The 12,710-nt window shown below is 49.3% G+C and overlaps 1 protein-coding gene and 1 non-coding gene across 2 annotated transcripts in view; one reads left to right on the top strand and one right to left on the bottom strand.

Moving 5' to 3' along the window:
• Positions 1 to 404: 404 nt before the first annotated feature.
• Uck2 (uridine-cytidine kinase 2) overlaps positions 405 to 12,710 on the top strand; it is a 57,685-nt gene continuing 45,379 nt past the window's right edge. Inside the window, exon 1 of the mRNA XM_032914716.1 lies at positions 405 to 943. Coding sequence (XP_032770607.1) covers positions 845 to 943 — 99 coding nt within the window. The 5' untranslated portion in view covers positions 405 to 844. The remainder of the gene's footprint in view (positions 944 to 12,710) is intronic.
• On the bottom strand, positions 10,103 to 10,209 carry LOC116911873. The gene has a single exon (XR_004389387.1). It is a non-coding gene; the product is annotated as a U6 spliceosomal RNA (small nuclear RNA).

The following is a 12,710-nucleotide window of genomic DNA, read 5'->3' as shown; positions in this document are numbered from 1 at the left end:
TCCACGGGGATGTCAGTACTGCGGACCTAGGGTGCCATGGTGTGGAAGGACACTAGTTTTTCAGGGAGGGGTAACCGTCCTCGAGTCACCTTTCTTTTAGGGAGTCACATGAGGACAGACCTGCTAAGGAAAATGGCACTTGGGGGTTTCCAAGACAGGAAATCTCTAAAGTCGAGCGGCTGACACACTATTTTGGCATACAGGGGATGGGAAGGGAGTCTCTGAAAACACAAGTTTCAGTGAGGATAAAGGGTCCAGGCATTAATTCTCCTCCATCTCCATCTTCCCAGCTTTTTCCAGTTTTGCGACTCAAACCTGGGGCATTTCCTCCATTCTCTGAACTGCTTGGCAGCCTCTTCTCGCTTTTGATCTCTTTTGAAATAGGACGCAGAGGGCACATTAAAACGCTGACCTAGCCGGTTTCTCCCTCACTCCCCCACCCCCCCGCTCCGTCCGAGAAAGGGTTAATCGGGCGGGTGGGGAGGGGAGTGGCGCTCACACCTTTCCCAGAGACCTCGGGCGGCGGCGGGGCCCGGGCGGGGCGGAGGCTGGGGCCAGACTCCTGGCGAATAGCAGCGCGCAGCCCGCCCGGATTGGAGCAGCCTCATCACGCTGACCTCTGCCTGGGATGTAAACCCCACGGGCCGCCACGGGCACAGGAGAGCTCTCAGCACCTCCGGGAAAGCCACCTCGGCCTCCTCCGTGCCCGGGCTCCAGCCGCGGCCGGCCCAGCCTCGACCTCAGCAGCGACCAGCGGCGCCTACGAGGAGCTGAGCGAGCCCGGTCGCGGGCGGGGAGCGTGCGTCGGTTCGCACAGGCTGCGAGAGGAGGGGCGGCGCGAGTCATGGCCGGGGACAGCGAGCAGACCCTGCAGAACCACCAGCAGCCCAACGGCGGCGAGCCCTTCCTGATCGGCGTGAGCGGGGGCACGGCCAGCGGGAAGGTAAGAGTCCGCGCGCCCTGCCCGCACTGAGGTCGGCGCATGTGGCCGGCGCCCGCGGGCCGTGTCAGTTGCAGCCTGCCACCGCGTGGCCCGCGCGATCCTCCCTCCGGGCCGCCGCGCTCCGGCGCCGCCAGACCCCGCGCAGACTCGGGGCGCGGCGTTGGGGATCAGCGGGGGACCGGGGCGACCGAGGGTCCCTGGTGCGGGTTCCCTTTACACTCCCCCCGCAGGGATGGTGCGCTCCCTCGCCGGTTCCCGGCGGCCGCTGTGACTCGTGGTCAGGGTCTTGTGGGGGAGGGGCGGAAAGTGGATGCTTATTGTTTTGCAAGTCGGGTGTAGGGACCAGGCTTTCGGGGCTTCCCTTGGAGCCTGTGTGCGCTCCTCGCCCGGCCTGGCCCTGGCCGGCCGCCCAAGTCCGTGGGCTGCGAGGGTGGTTGGGATGCGCGAGGTGGCGCGCCGGCTGCCCGGAGCCCACCTGGGGGTTGCAGGGCTTTCAGGGAGAGCCGAAGCTCGCTGGGCGCTGTCAAGGATGGGATGACAGCAGGGACTGCTGTCTTTTATGGTCAGAAGAGAAAACTGCATCAGTCTCAGTGAGAAAGTTGTACTGGCCCCGTGCTCTTCGGTGTCCGGGTCGCTTGCTCCTTGGATCCCAGGGAAGGGGCTACCCAGTGTGACTTTCCGAGACGCCTTTTTCCTTTGTATTTTCTTCTGCAAGGCAGCGAGGGGCGTCTTGACCTAACCTCGGGTCTTTCCTGCAGGTGGAGAAGGGTGGAGCCCTCCCAGATGGTTCTTTCTTTACTCCCCCTCGCTCCCTTTTAGGATGCGGCTGCTTGCTCGCCTGCCGTTTAACAGCCGCCAAGTTCAGTGGGCGCTCGGGCTCCATGAGGGGCGCCCGAGGAAGCTGGGCGCCGCGTGCGGCCGCTGGCGAGGCGGGATGGTGAGTCCCAAGGCTGGGCAGCGTGGAGCAGGAAGGCTGGATGGCGCCATGAGACGCGCGCCACGCGCCACGAGCCACGAGGTTTTAGCTTCCAGCCCATTTCTCCTTGGCCCCTCCTCCATTTTGATTTTACGTATTTTCCCTCCAGGTCTGGAGTACTTTTAGCCCAACAGCCCAGACTCAGCGTTGTGTGCTGCAGACTCCAGTATTGATGAAGTTCGCCTCTGTTTTAGCTTCCATGGTTTGGATTCTGCAATGCTATTTAGGTCTCAGAACTTTGGTCTTTGTTTTTTGTTTTTCTCTTTGCCTTTTAACGCGCTAAGCTTAAAAAATATGTTCTTCACTAGTGCGTCTAGGAATGCCATTCCTACTAGGACCCCTTATCTGCTCTTTTCGGAATCACCTCTGCCGCACTGTTCGTTTTCCAGAATTCCTGCCGTAGAGGGCCCTTTTCTAATTCATGGCTGTATTCCCAGAGTAAAGTTTGGGGTAGCATTAGCTTAAAGTCCAGTCCTCTTAGTGAGGAAGAGACCTTAAACTTGCAGGTGAGTGGAACATTTAGAAACAAAATGACCTTGGTAATCACCTAAATAATTTAGTCACCGGAGGCTGAAAAGCGACACACTGAAAAGGTGAAAACATTCTTATTCTGTTATCTTATTCAAGTCTTCTCAGTTGATATCAAGGATGGGACAGCTCAGAGAGCTGGAAAGGTAGAGCCAGTTAGCCACTGTGGGCGTGGCCAGGTCTCAGCTGACCTGCTGCATATCCAGGAGGAAGAAAAGGGAACTCCCTAGGAAAGAAGGGCCTTGTCTTACAGTTTTCTAAATGTTCATTTTGGGCAGATGATGGCTTGTTAAAGAATTGTGTGTGTGTGTGTGTGTGTGTGTGTGTGTGTGTGTGTGTGTGTGTGTAACACAAGTCTCCTGGCTGACTCGGGATGTCATTATGTAGACAGGCTAGGTTGGCCTGGAGATACCCCTGCTTCTCTAGTCTTGGGATTAAACTTGTGGGCCACCATACCAGACTGTGTGCGTGTATGTTTTAAAAAGTCCAGCTGTGTGTGGTATGAGATAGAGTGTGAGGCCAGCCTGGGCAACAGAACCACTGTCTCAGAACAGTGGACTTGTAAAAAATTTCGTACTGTAGTCGGTTTGCAATTTTATCACAATGTTATTCCAGTCCATACTGTTTCTCCACTAAAGAACTGCAAGCTTCTTTCCTTTTTGTTTTCCAAGTCAGGGAGAACAAACTGGATCTCATTTGGGACTCAAAACCTGGTGCAGTGGGGCTGGAAGCATGGCAGGTTGATACCTTACATTCTGGCTATAAAGGTGTTTGGAAAAGGACAGAGGGGTTAAGAAAAATGGCGGTTAACAAGGAGATTCCAGAGCCCAACAATCTAATTACCCGGTTTAAGATTTATGCTTTTGGGTGGTGGTGGCGGCGGCTGCCTAACCCAGGAGCTTGTATTGTCTTCTCTTGTAGAGAGAAAGGAGGCTGAGCTGATAATGTATGCACATGGCATAGTTAGTGGCTGCGCTGGGACTAGAGAGCTTCAATGCCCAGTCACTGCTGCAGGCTTCTTTAAGACATGATGGAGATAGCTAGGAAGGAGTGAGTACTGGGGCTCTCCATAGTGGGACAGCTTCACCTAGAACAAATGGAGGGGTCCTACAGTCCTGTACCATAACTCTGATACCCTTCTCCCTTTCTGGTCTCCTTCTGAACCACACTCGTTGGAGATATATAAGAGGTGTTTTTCTATGGGACTCTCCTTGTCTCAATTTTGTGACTCTTTAGTGTATAACTATTTTATCTCAAGACAAAATTATTTTGGTTGTGAAAGGCAAAAAAGAATAACTGTGCACTTTAATCCCAGCACTCAAGAGACAGAGAGAGAGGCAAAGAGGCAGATCTCTCTGTTAGTTCAAGACCAGCCTGGTCTGCAGAGTAAATTCCAGGACAGCCAGGGTTCACAGAAGCTGCCTTAAAAACAAAATAAAACCAAAAATATTGATCACAGCTCCAGTTATCACATTGTATATTTATTTTCTGAGACAGTGCCTTGCTATATGGTTCAGGCTGGCATTGAACTTACTGTAGTCCAGGCTGATGATCTTGCCTCTGCCTTCCGAGCGCCAGGATTACAGAGCATACTGATCCTCTGCTCTGTTATAGATTGTTAGATCAATTTAAAGTTTCCTATTGGTGGTGGTGGGGGAGCTGGAGAGATGGCTCAGCCGTTGAGAGGCACTGACTGCTCTTGCAGAGGAACTAGGGTTTGATCCCTAGCATCCCAGATGCTCTATCAACTTCTGGCCCTGTGCAAGCACCAGACACACATGTGGTACACACATACATACATGCAAAAGGTCTAGACACCTACATTAAGCTGGCTGTGGTGCTAAACACAGGTCAGCCAGGGATACATAGATCCTGTCTCAAAAAAAAAAAAAAAAAAATTGAAAAGTTAGAATGCACCAGGGAGTGGAACTCCATGATAGCGCTCTCACCCAGTATAAATAAAGGTTCTGAGTTTTCTCTCCTCATCTCAGACACGAAGCCAGTCTGTGGCGGGTGGGGAAGTTTTTCTGGCTTAATATCAAAAGCCAGACTTTCCTCCTGAACAATAGGTGCAGGATGATAGCAAGATAACCTTGGAAGGGAGGCGGAAACGACCCAGTAGCCCACCTGTCTGTCTATACAGTCTGTCTTTCAGTACTGACCCCAACCGCCCTGTCGATTCTCACTCTTGCCCTTGATGAGTAAAAACAGCCCGTGGACCGCTCCTTGTCACACCATCCCAGGGGGTCTTGTGTTAGCGCTTGCTGTCCCTTCCCACTTCACTCATGTCTGCTCTCCAGGGTCCAGCGTACCGGTCAAAAAAACTCGAGTGGCAGCCCCCTGGGCTGAGGACCGCAGCTCATTTTGTGCTGCCTTCTGGTGCCATTGTTCTTGTCCCCGTCTACAGTGGCTTTTGGTGCAGTGCTGTTAGCTGCTTCCAGAAGGGCGCTCCTTGCTCCCTTCATCAGAACCCGTCCGTCCGCTCTGTCAGACCTACTGCGTCTTGCCCTGTGGCACGCCTGACTCTGATTGCTGCTTCCTGCAGAGTCTGGTTCCGTAAGAAGTACTGGAACGCCGTCCTTGTTGAGGTATATGGAGAGAGGGGCAAGGTAGTTTCTGTTCCTCAAGACAAGGCTAGTCTGTGTATCTTTGCTCTGTGGACCATGTTGGCCTTGAACTCAAGATCTGGCTGCCTTGCCTCTCTGAGCACTGGGATTAAGGGCGCTTGAATCTAAACTGAAGGATGCTGGAGACAGTCCCCCTTAGTGTCTGTCTGCGTATCCACAGCCCAGTCTGCTTTCTCATTCATCGAGAGGCTTTATCATGAAGGAATCAGATTATCTGACTTTATAGGTGCTTGGACAGTGGACGCGCGCTTTGACCTAGGGACAGAAGTGGGACTCCGGCCCAACTTTTCGGAATCTGTCTCATTCGGGTTTTTCTGTGAGCTGTGACCTCCCCTTGAAGGTATTTTTAGGGAGGCTGGCCTGTGAGTAATGCAGGACAAGTGGTCCCCACCGAGGTGTGGGCTGATACGTCGGCTCAGCTTGACTGTGAGTCAGCACCTGCTTTTGGACTCCCTCAGAATGCTGTGGGGCCTTGTCATCCTGGCGTCCCCTGGCCCTATCCCTGGAACCTCAGCTGCTCCCCTTCTGTCCGAGTGGCTCATCCCATGCTCCTTCAGTGAGGCGCTTCCAGGACCCCAGCTGTGGGCTTTGTTCTCCAGGCTGCACTCCTTTGGGGAGGCACTGTGTATTTCCTACCCCTCAGATTCCTGCCGTGGTTTTGTTGGAGGGTAATGCTCTGTCCCTTGGGGCTCTTCTGGTAGTCCCATGCTCCTTTACAGCCAGTCCCCTAGGTGTGGTGTGCACTTGTCCCTATCTTTCTGAAACCCTTCCATTGAGTTCAGTGCGCCACTGCAGCGAGGAGTGGAGCAGCAGCAAGCCGCCAGCACCACTTCCTGTTACCTTTTCTCCGGGGTGGGGGGTGGGGTGGAGGCTTCCCTTATTCTTAGGATGAGTGTCTTTGAAGTGTCCTTTCTTCTGGTGCTCGCCCCCTGCAGTCATCTCACTCCCTCTTAGTGAATTGGGCGCTTGTACTTGGCTGGCTCTGTGTGTCAGCTTGACACAGGCTGGAGTTACCACAGAGAAAGGAGCCTCCTCTGAGGAAATGCCTCCACGAGACCCAGCTGTAAGGCATTTTCTCAACCAGCGATCAAGGGTGTGTGGTGCCATCCCTGGGCTTGTAGTCCTGGGTTCTATAAGAAAGTAAGCTGAGTAAGCCAGGGGAAGCAAGCCATTAACATTCTTCCGTGGGCTCTGCATCAGCTCCTGCTTCCTGACCTGCTTGAGTTCCAGTCCTGACTTCCTTTGATAATGAACAGCAATGTGGAAGTGTGAGCTGAGTAAACCCTTTCCTCCCCAACTTGCTCCTTGGTCATGATGTTTTGTGCAGGAATAGAAACCCTGACTAAGACAGCGGTCTACAGGGTTGGGGATTTAGCTCAGTGGTAGAGCGCTTGCCTAGCATGCGCAAGGCCCTGAGTTCGGTTCCCAGCTATGAAAAAAGAAAAAAAAAAAAAAAAAAGACAGAGGTCTACGGCTTACTGTAATTTTTTTTTTTTTGGTAGAATCTCGCTTTACACTTTAAAAGAAAAATTTATTGCATGTCGGTAGCCTGCACATGTTCAGACTTGGAAGGAGACAACTGACTCCCACTACTAGCTCTCCTCAGAGTCCAGATTTTATTAGCTTCTGTGATGCAGACAGCTTGCATTTGGGAATGCCACTGAAAATGTGAGGTAGGACTTTTTGCTGGTGGGTTCTGTGATGGTGAGACAGACTTCAAGGTCTTTCAGGATGTCTTCATTCATTCATTCATTCATTCATTCATTTGGCTTTTTGTGACAGGGTTTCTCTGTCTTTTAATTGTCCTGGCTGTCCCAGAACTTGCTCTGTAGATCAGTCTGGCTGAGGAACTCACAGATCTACACCCTGTGAGCTGGGATCAGTGCTGGATCAAAGGCATTCGTCACCATGTCCAGCCCTGAAGATTTTATTTTATGTGCATTGGTGTTTTGCCTGCATGAGTGTGTATGAGTGTGTCAGATCCCCTGGTGGAGTTAGTTGTGGACCTCCGCAACACTTGCCTTCTGGAAGAGTGGCCGGTGTTCTTAATCAGTAAGCCATCTTACCAGCCCTTACTTTTTTTGCCCATTAGAAACATTTGAGGGTGTACTTATAGCATATCATGCTTTCCTTGTCCTTTAAGTCATTTTTGTTAGCTTTGTCATTAGTTCATCTAATTTAGTGTATAAATCATAGGCATATGTAAATCATAACTATAACCGTGTTTTTGTAGTATCAATAGGAATTATGAAAGGCTAGGCCTGGCGAAACATTTAGAAACATTGCTGCAGTAGTGGAGGGCATTTTGGTTTTTATTAAAATATTTCTGATTGAAATATGTCTTTGGCACTGTGAGATGGTTCAGTGGGCCAAGCTTGACAGCCTGAGTGTGGGCTCTTAGAGCCCACAGGGTAGAAGAGAACCGACTACTACTGAAAGGGCTCATCCTCTGACCTTCCCATGTATGATGTGGCACATGTCTGTACCCACATACTTTGTGGACACACACACACGTTTTTAAAAAGCCCTTTAAAAATGTGACAGGTGAAACTGAGCAAGTTATTCTATTATTCTAAGTTATTTTGCGAATGTGTGCGTATAGCATGGCACGGTGTGTGCGCAGAGGTAGAGGATAACACACTGGGGAGTTGGTGCACACCTTCCAGTAAGGGTCTGTACCTGCTGAGCCATCTCCCTGGCTGAGATTCTGATTCTTGGGTGACTTGATGACGTACATTAGTTTAGATCTAAGTGTTTGGATCTATTTAGTCTTTTGAGCCTTAATGGCTGCCATATTAACTCTTCAAAAGTCCAAGCGAAAGCAAGCCCCCCTTTTTTGGGGGGAGGATTGGAGGCTTCTAGATGGGTCTCTCTGTGTAGTTCTGGCAGTCCTGAAACTTGTTTTGTAGCCCAGACTGGCTTGGAACTCAGAGATCCGCCTGCCTGCCTCTGTCTCCGGAATGCTGGGATTAAAAACATGCCTCACCATTCCACCTGAAAGAAAACTCTTTTAAAAATATATTACTGTTGTATGTGAATGCAGGAGGGTGTGTGCCATGTCAAAAGTGTAGAGGCGGGCTGGAGAGATGGCTCAGTGGTTAAGAGCACCGACTGCTCTTCCAGAGGTCCCGAGTTCAAATCCCAGCAACCACATGGTGGCTCACAACCATCTGTAATGGGATCTGATGCCTTCTTCTGGTGAGTCTGAAGACAGCTACAGTGTACTCATATATAATAAATAAAAATCTTTAAAAAAAAAAAAAAGACATGAGGGTCCATTAAAAAAAAAAAAGTGTAGAGACCAGGACAACTTTTTTCAACTATGGGTCCTGATGTTGAGTTTGGGCCTTGGTAGCAAGTGTTTTGAATCCTGAGGTCAAACTATCTCTGGTTCTTGGAGTTTGCGTTACCAGGCCTGGACTGATTTGAAAACTTTTGAACAGTGGTAGAGGGTGATTGATAGCCCTCAAATCAGCTCATGTTCTTAAAATTTTCATCAGCGATGCTTATTTTTATAACATAGTTTCTTTTTTCTTTTTCTTTTTTTTTCAATTTATTTAGGTGAGGTTTTTTTAAGCTTGTACTTGGTCATTTTTAATTGTGTGTGTGTGTGTGTGTGTGTGTGTGTGTGTGTGTGTGTGTGCTCCAAGAGGCTAGCGGTGTCAGATACCCTGGAGCTGGAGTTACAGGCGGTTGGAGGTTGTCTGATATGGGTGCTGGGCATTGAATTCTGGTTCAAGAGCAGTGTATACGCTTAATGAGCCATCTCTCCAGCCCCCGGTTAGAGGGTTTTTAAGTCTTTGTAATTTTTAAAGTTGTGCTGTTTTATATTGTGACATCAACATGAGACACATCATGCAGGTCCTGGGGATTGAACTCAGGACTTCAGGCTTGGGGGAAAAAAAAATCACCTCTACCCACTGAGCCATTATAGCCTTTAACTGGCCCTTAATTTTATTTTTTTATGCTTGCAAATGTTATTATTTTTTAAATGCTTTGGCAACAACAAATTGGGTATATATGTTAGACCTTTATTTCATATTATAACTTCTAATTCTTTCAGACTATATGCTTTTTTTTTTTTCCTTTCTTTTTTTTTTTTTTTTTCAGATTTGGGGGCCGAACCCATGGCCTTCCCCTTGTTAGGCCAGCTCTCTCCCGCTGAGCTAAATCCCCAACCCTTTTTTTTTTTTTTTTTCTGATAGGGTCTCTCTCTCTCTCTCTCTCTAGCCACTATGTGGCTGATCTGCAGCTCTGTAGGAGTGCAGTGGTCTGTTTGTGTCTGCTTCCTGAGCACTGTGACGAGAAAGAAGTTTTTATTTCTTAAAGTTTTATCACATTTTTGTTTAGTGTGTGTAACTGTGTAGGCATTTGTGTCTCTGTGCATTGCGTGTGTGTAGGTCAGGAGGAAACTTGTGAGTAGGCTCTTTTTTTCTTCTACCACATTATCCTAAGGGAATTATCATACTTGGTTGGAACTTTCACCCACTGAACCATTGCTGCCTCCTTCTCTCTTCTGAGAGGGTATTAGGTATCTCGACCTTAGTTTGCAGTGAGGTTGGTCTTCAAGCCCTGTGTTCCCGCCTCTGACTCCCCAAGTACTGGGATTTGGAGAGATGTCACAGTGCCCAGCTGTGGGAAGGGACCTGTTAGCTCTGCTGTAGCATCTGCAACTATTTCATACCACTTCTTTGGGTTGATTCAAGAGGGAAAGGTGGGCCCTGGTTTTGTAAATTGAGAGGAACTGGTAGGTAGCTCGATTAATGGCCACACCGGCCTCAGAAGAATATACTCTTCCCTCCTGATCCTCTGAGGATCTCCCCCTGCTTTCTGTGGTAACACTAGAAAGGAAAACACAACTGCCCCTCTTGATCAAAAGAATGACCTTTGGTCTTGGGTGGAGGCATTCTGATCTGTTCCAGAGATCACTGTTGTCTTCTCTGTCCATCACCTTGTTTCACAGGAAATCCTGTTCACCTGAAGACATGGCTAAAGCCATGGGAGGACTGCTCTTTTTTTTTTTTTTTTTTAAATATGGAACGCTTCACGAATTTGCGTGTCATCCTTGCGCAGGGGCCATGCTAATCTTCTCTGTATCGTTCCAATTTTAGTATATGTGCTGCCGAAGCGAGCACGAGGAGCGAGCACTGCTCTTTAATGAGATGATGTATTGCCTATCCTTCCCAGAAACTCCTTCCTCCTTGAACTCTTGTAAAAGTGGGAGTGGCTGCCTGTGCCTGCAGCCCTAGTGCTTGAGGGTGGAGACTGGCAGATGCTGGGCACTTGGCTTGTTAGCCAACTAGCAAGACAGCCTCAGGTTCTGTGGGAGACATTGTCTTAAAAACGGGTGGAGTGAGGCGGGAAAACACCCTTCATTGACCTCTTGCTTCCACAGACATGCGCATATACATGCATACATACACACACCCCAACACAATTGTTTGTTTTGAGCCCGGCCTTTCTGAATAGTCCTGACTGACCTTGAACTCAGATCCCTCCACCCCTCCGCCTCAGACTCCTAGGAGTGCTACCATTAAAGGCCTTTGCATTTAGCCACACCAAGGGCCTCAAGGGCTGTAAATGGCTCCTCTGTGCTGACTGTTTCTCCAGGATATATTCTCCTGAGCCAGGAGGAGATAACTGTTATCTCAGTGCTAATTGACTTAGCAGTTGACTCTATTGCAGCTCTCACTTCCTTGACTTCCTGGAGTGTTTGCTCATGGCTTTCACTACCGCTCTGCTCAAAAGTGTATGTGGTAGAGGAGCTCATCTGCTGGGCTAAGGAGTGCATTACTTTCTTTTGCCCATTTACATCTTGTAACAGTGTTTTGTGGTGCTGTGGTTTCATACACGGCACCTCACGCCAAGCGTGTATCCCCTACTGAACTGCCCTTGAGCCCCTAAATACTGTTTGAGTATTTCTACCTGTTTGCCTTGATGACTGCTAGGAGATGTGGGTAGTGCTGTTCGTTCTTGAACTTTCTCTTGGGGACCGTGGTGTGGTGGGGGGTTTGGGGGGGCATGAGAGTTCCCTTCACCTGGTGCTGCTGACATTGTCAGGTAGCTTTGCTTCAGTGTGCTTGCTTGATGGCTGGATGCCAGTCTAATGTTCCATTCAGGAAGATGATAAACTCAGCTGAAGAAAGACTTGAGCATCTCTTGAGAGCCACAGTTATCGTCCATTTTGTTGAGGTGAATGTTTATTGATAGGGACGGCATCATCAGCTTAAGAGATATTTAAGAGATTTTGTGAACCCCTAAAGGTCTAGGAAAAGGTCAGTCTGCCTTGCTTGGAGAAAACCCACCTACTTTGATCAGAGGGCCTCAACAGGGACTTTGTCAAACAGGGAGTTGGGCACCACTAATTCACAGTAGGAAAACTGGTAGACTGCCCCTTCCTTCTCCCCTGACAAATCTTTTTAGATTTACTTGGTGCTGGTGTGTGTGTGTGTGTGTGTGTGTGTGTGTGTGTGTGTGTGTGTGTGTGTGTGTACATGTGTATATACCATGTGTGTATGTACCATGTTATCAGGGGGCACAAAGATGTCCAAAGAGGCTGTCAGATTGCCTGGGAATGAATCCCAGGTTGTTTGCAGTAGGCATTCTTAACCACTGAGCCATCCAGTCCCGCTGTCGCAAATCTAATAGAATGGAAAACATATGTTTCACAGTTTACATGGGCTTTGTGCTCTGTTCATCAAAAAAGGGGCATTTAAGTAGCAGTGTTGAGTAGGATCTTATAGAAGCTTATAATACATATAATTATGTATCATTATGATATATAAATATGGTAATCATCCAAAGGAGACCCTACAAAATGACACACAGCTTTATGAAGTGTGTTTTCCAAGTCTCTGATCTAGTGACGGCATGCCTGATTTCCTAGCAACACTCTAAACTCAAGAGGCTGACCTGGTACCAGTTTCGGTCTAGCCTAGTGGAGCGCACCTTCCATCCCATCATTAAAGAGGCAGAAAGCAGCAGGCAAATCTGAGTGTGGGCCAGCCTGGTCTACCTAATGAGTTCCAGGACACCCAGGCTACATAGTAGATAGATCCAGCCTCAGCAACCTTTCTCCCCAAACAAGTAGACTTGTGCTGGTGTTGGTAATTCACAGTTCTGACTAGGACTCAGAACTCGGGGCTCAGAACTTGGGGTTGGGGGTGGAGTGGGGCTGCTGCATGTGGTCTGTAGCGTGTGTGTGTGTGTGTGTGTGTGTGTGTGTGTGTGTGTGTGTGTGTGTGTGTGTGTGTGTGTCTCACAGGTCCCCTTCTGCCAGGTGTGTTGGGAGCAGCATAACACAGAAGCAGTGCGACCGATCTGTCTCAGGAGAGAGCCCATGCTTCTTTTGGGTTATGTACTGGTTCTCTGAGGAAGTCCCGTTTTGGACACTGGTTCTGGAGCCTTGCCATATCTCTCCCGACTTATTGATCTCTGGAGGTCAGGCATGGTGCTTTCGTTAGCCACCGGCTGCATTTCCCTACTCCAGCTTTTGTGGGGAAAGCAAACATTTGGGAGCAGGACAATATGGAGCAATAAATACACCCTATTTGAATGAGGGAGGCATGAACACCGTTCAAGGTTCCCTGTCGCGCCCTCCCCAGACACTGCAGCTGGGTCGTCCTTTCACTTCCTG

Source organism: Rattus rattus, chromosome 10 (genome assembly GCF_011064425.1).
Source record: "Rattus rattus isolate New Zealand chromosome 10, Rrattus_CSIRO_v1, whole genome shotgun sequence".
Lineage (NCBI taxonomy): Eukaryota > Metazoa > Chordata > Mammalia > Rodentia > Muridae > Rattus > Rattus rattus.
The sequence above is the reverse complement of the archived record's forward strand: the minus strand, read 5'-3'. Positions and strand labels throughout refer to the sequence as shown.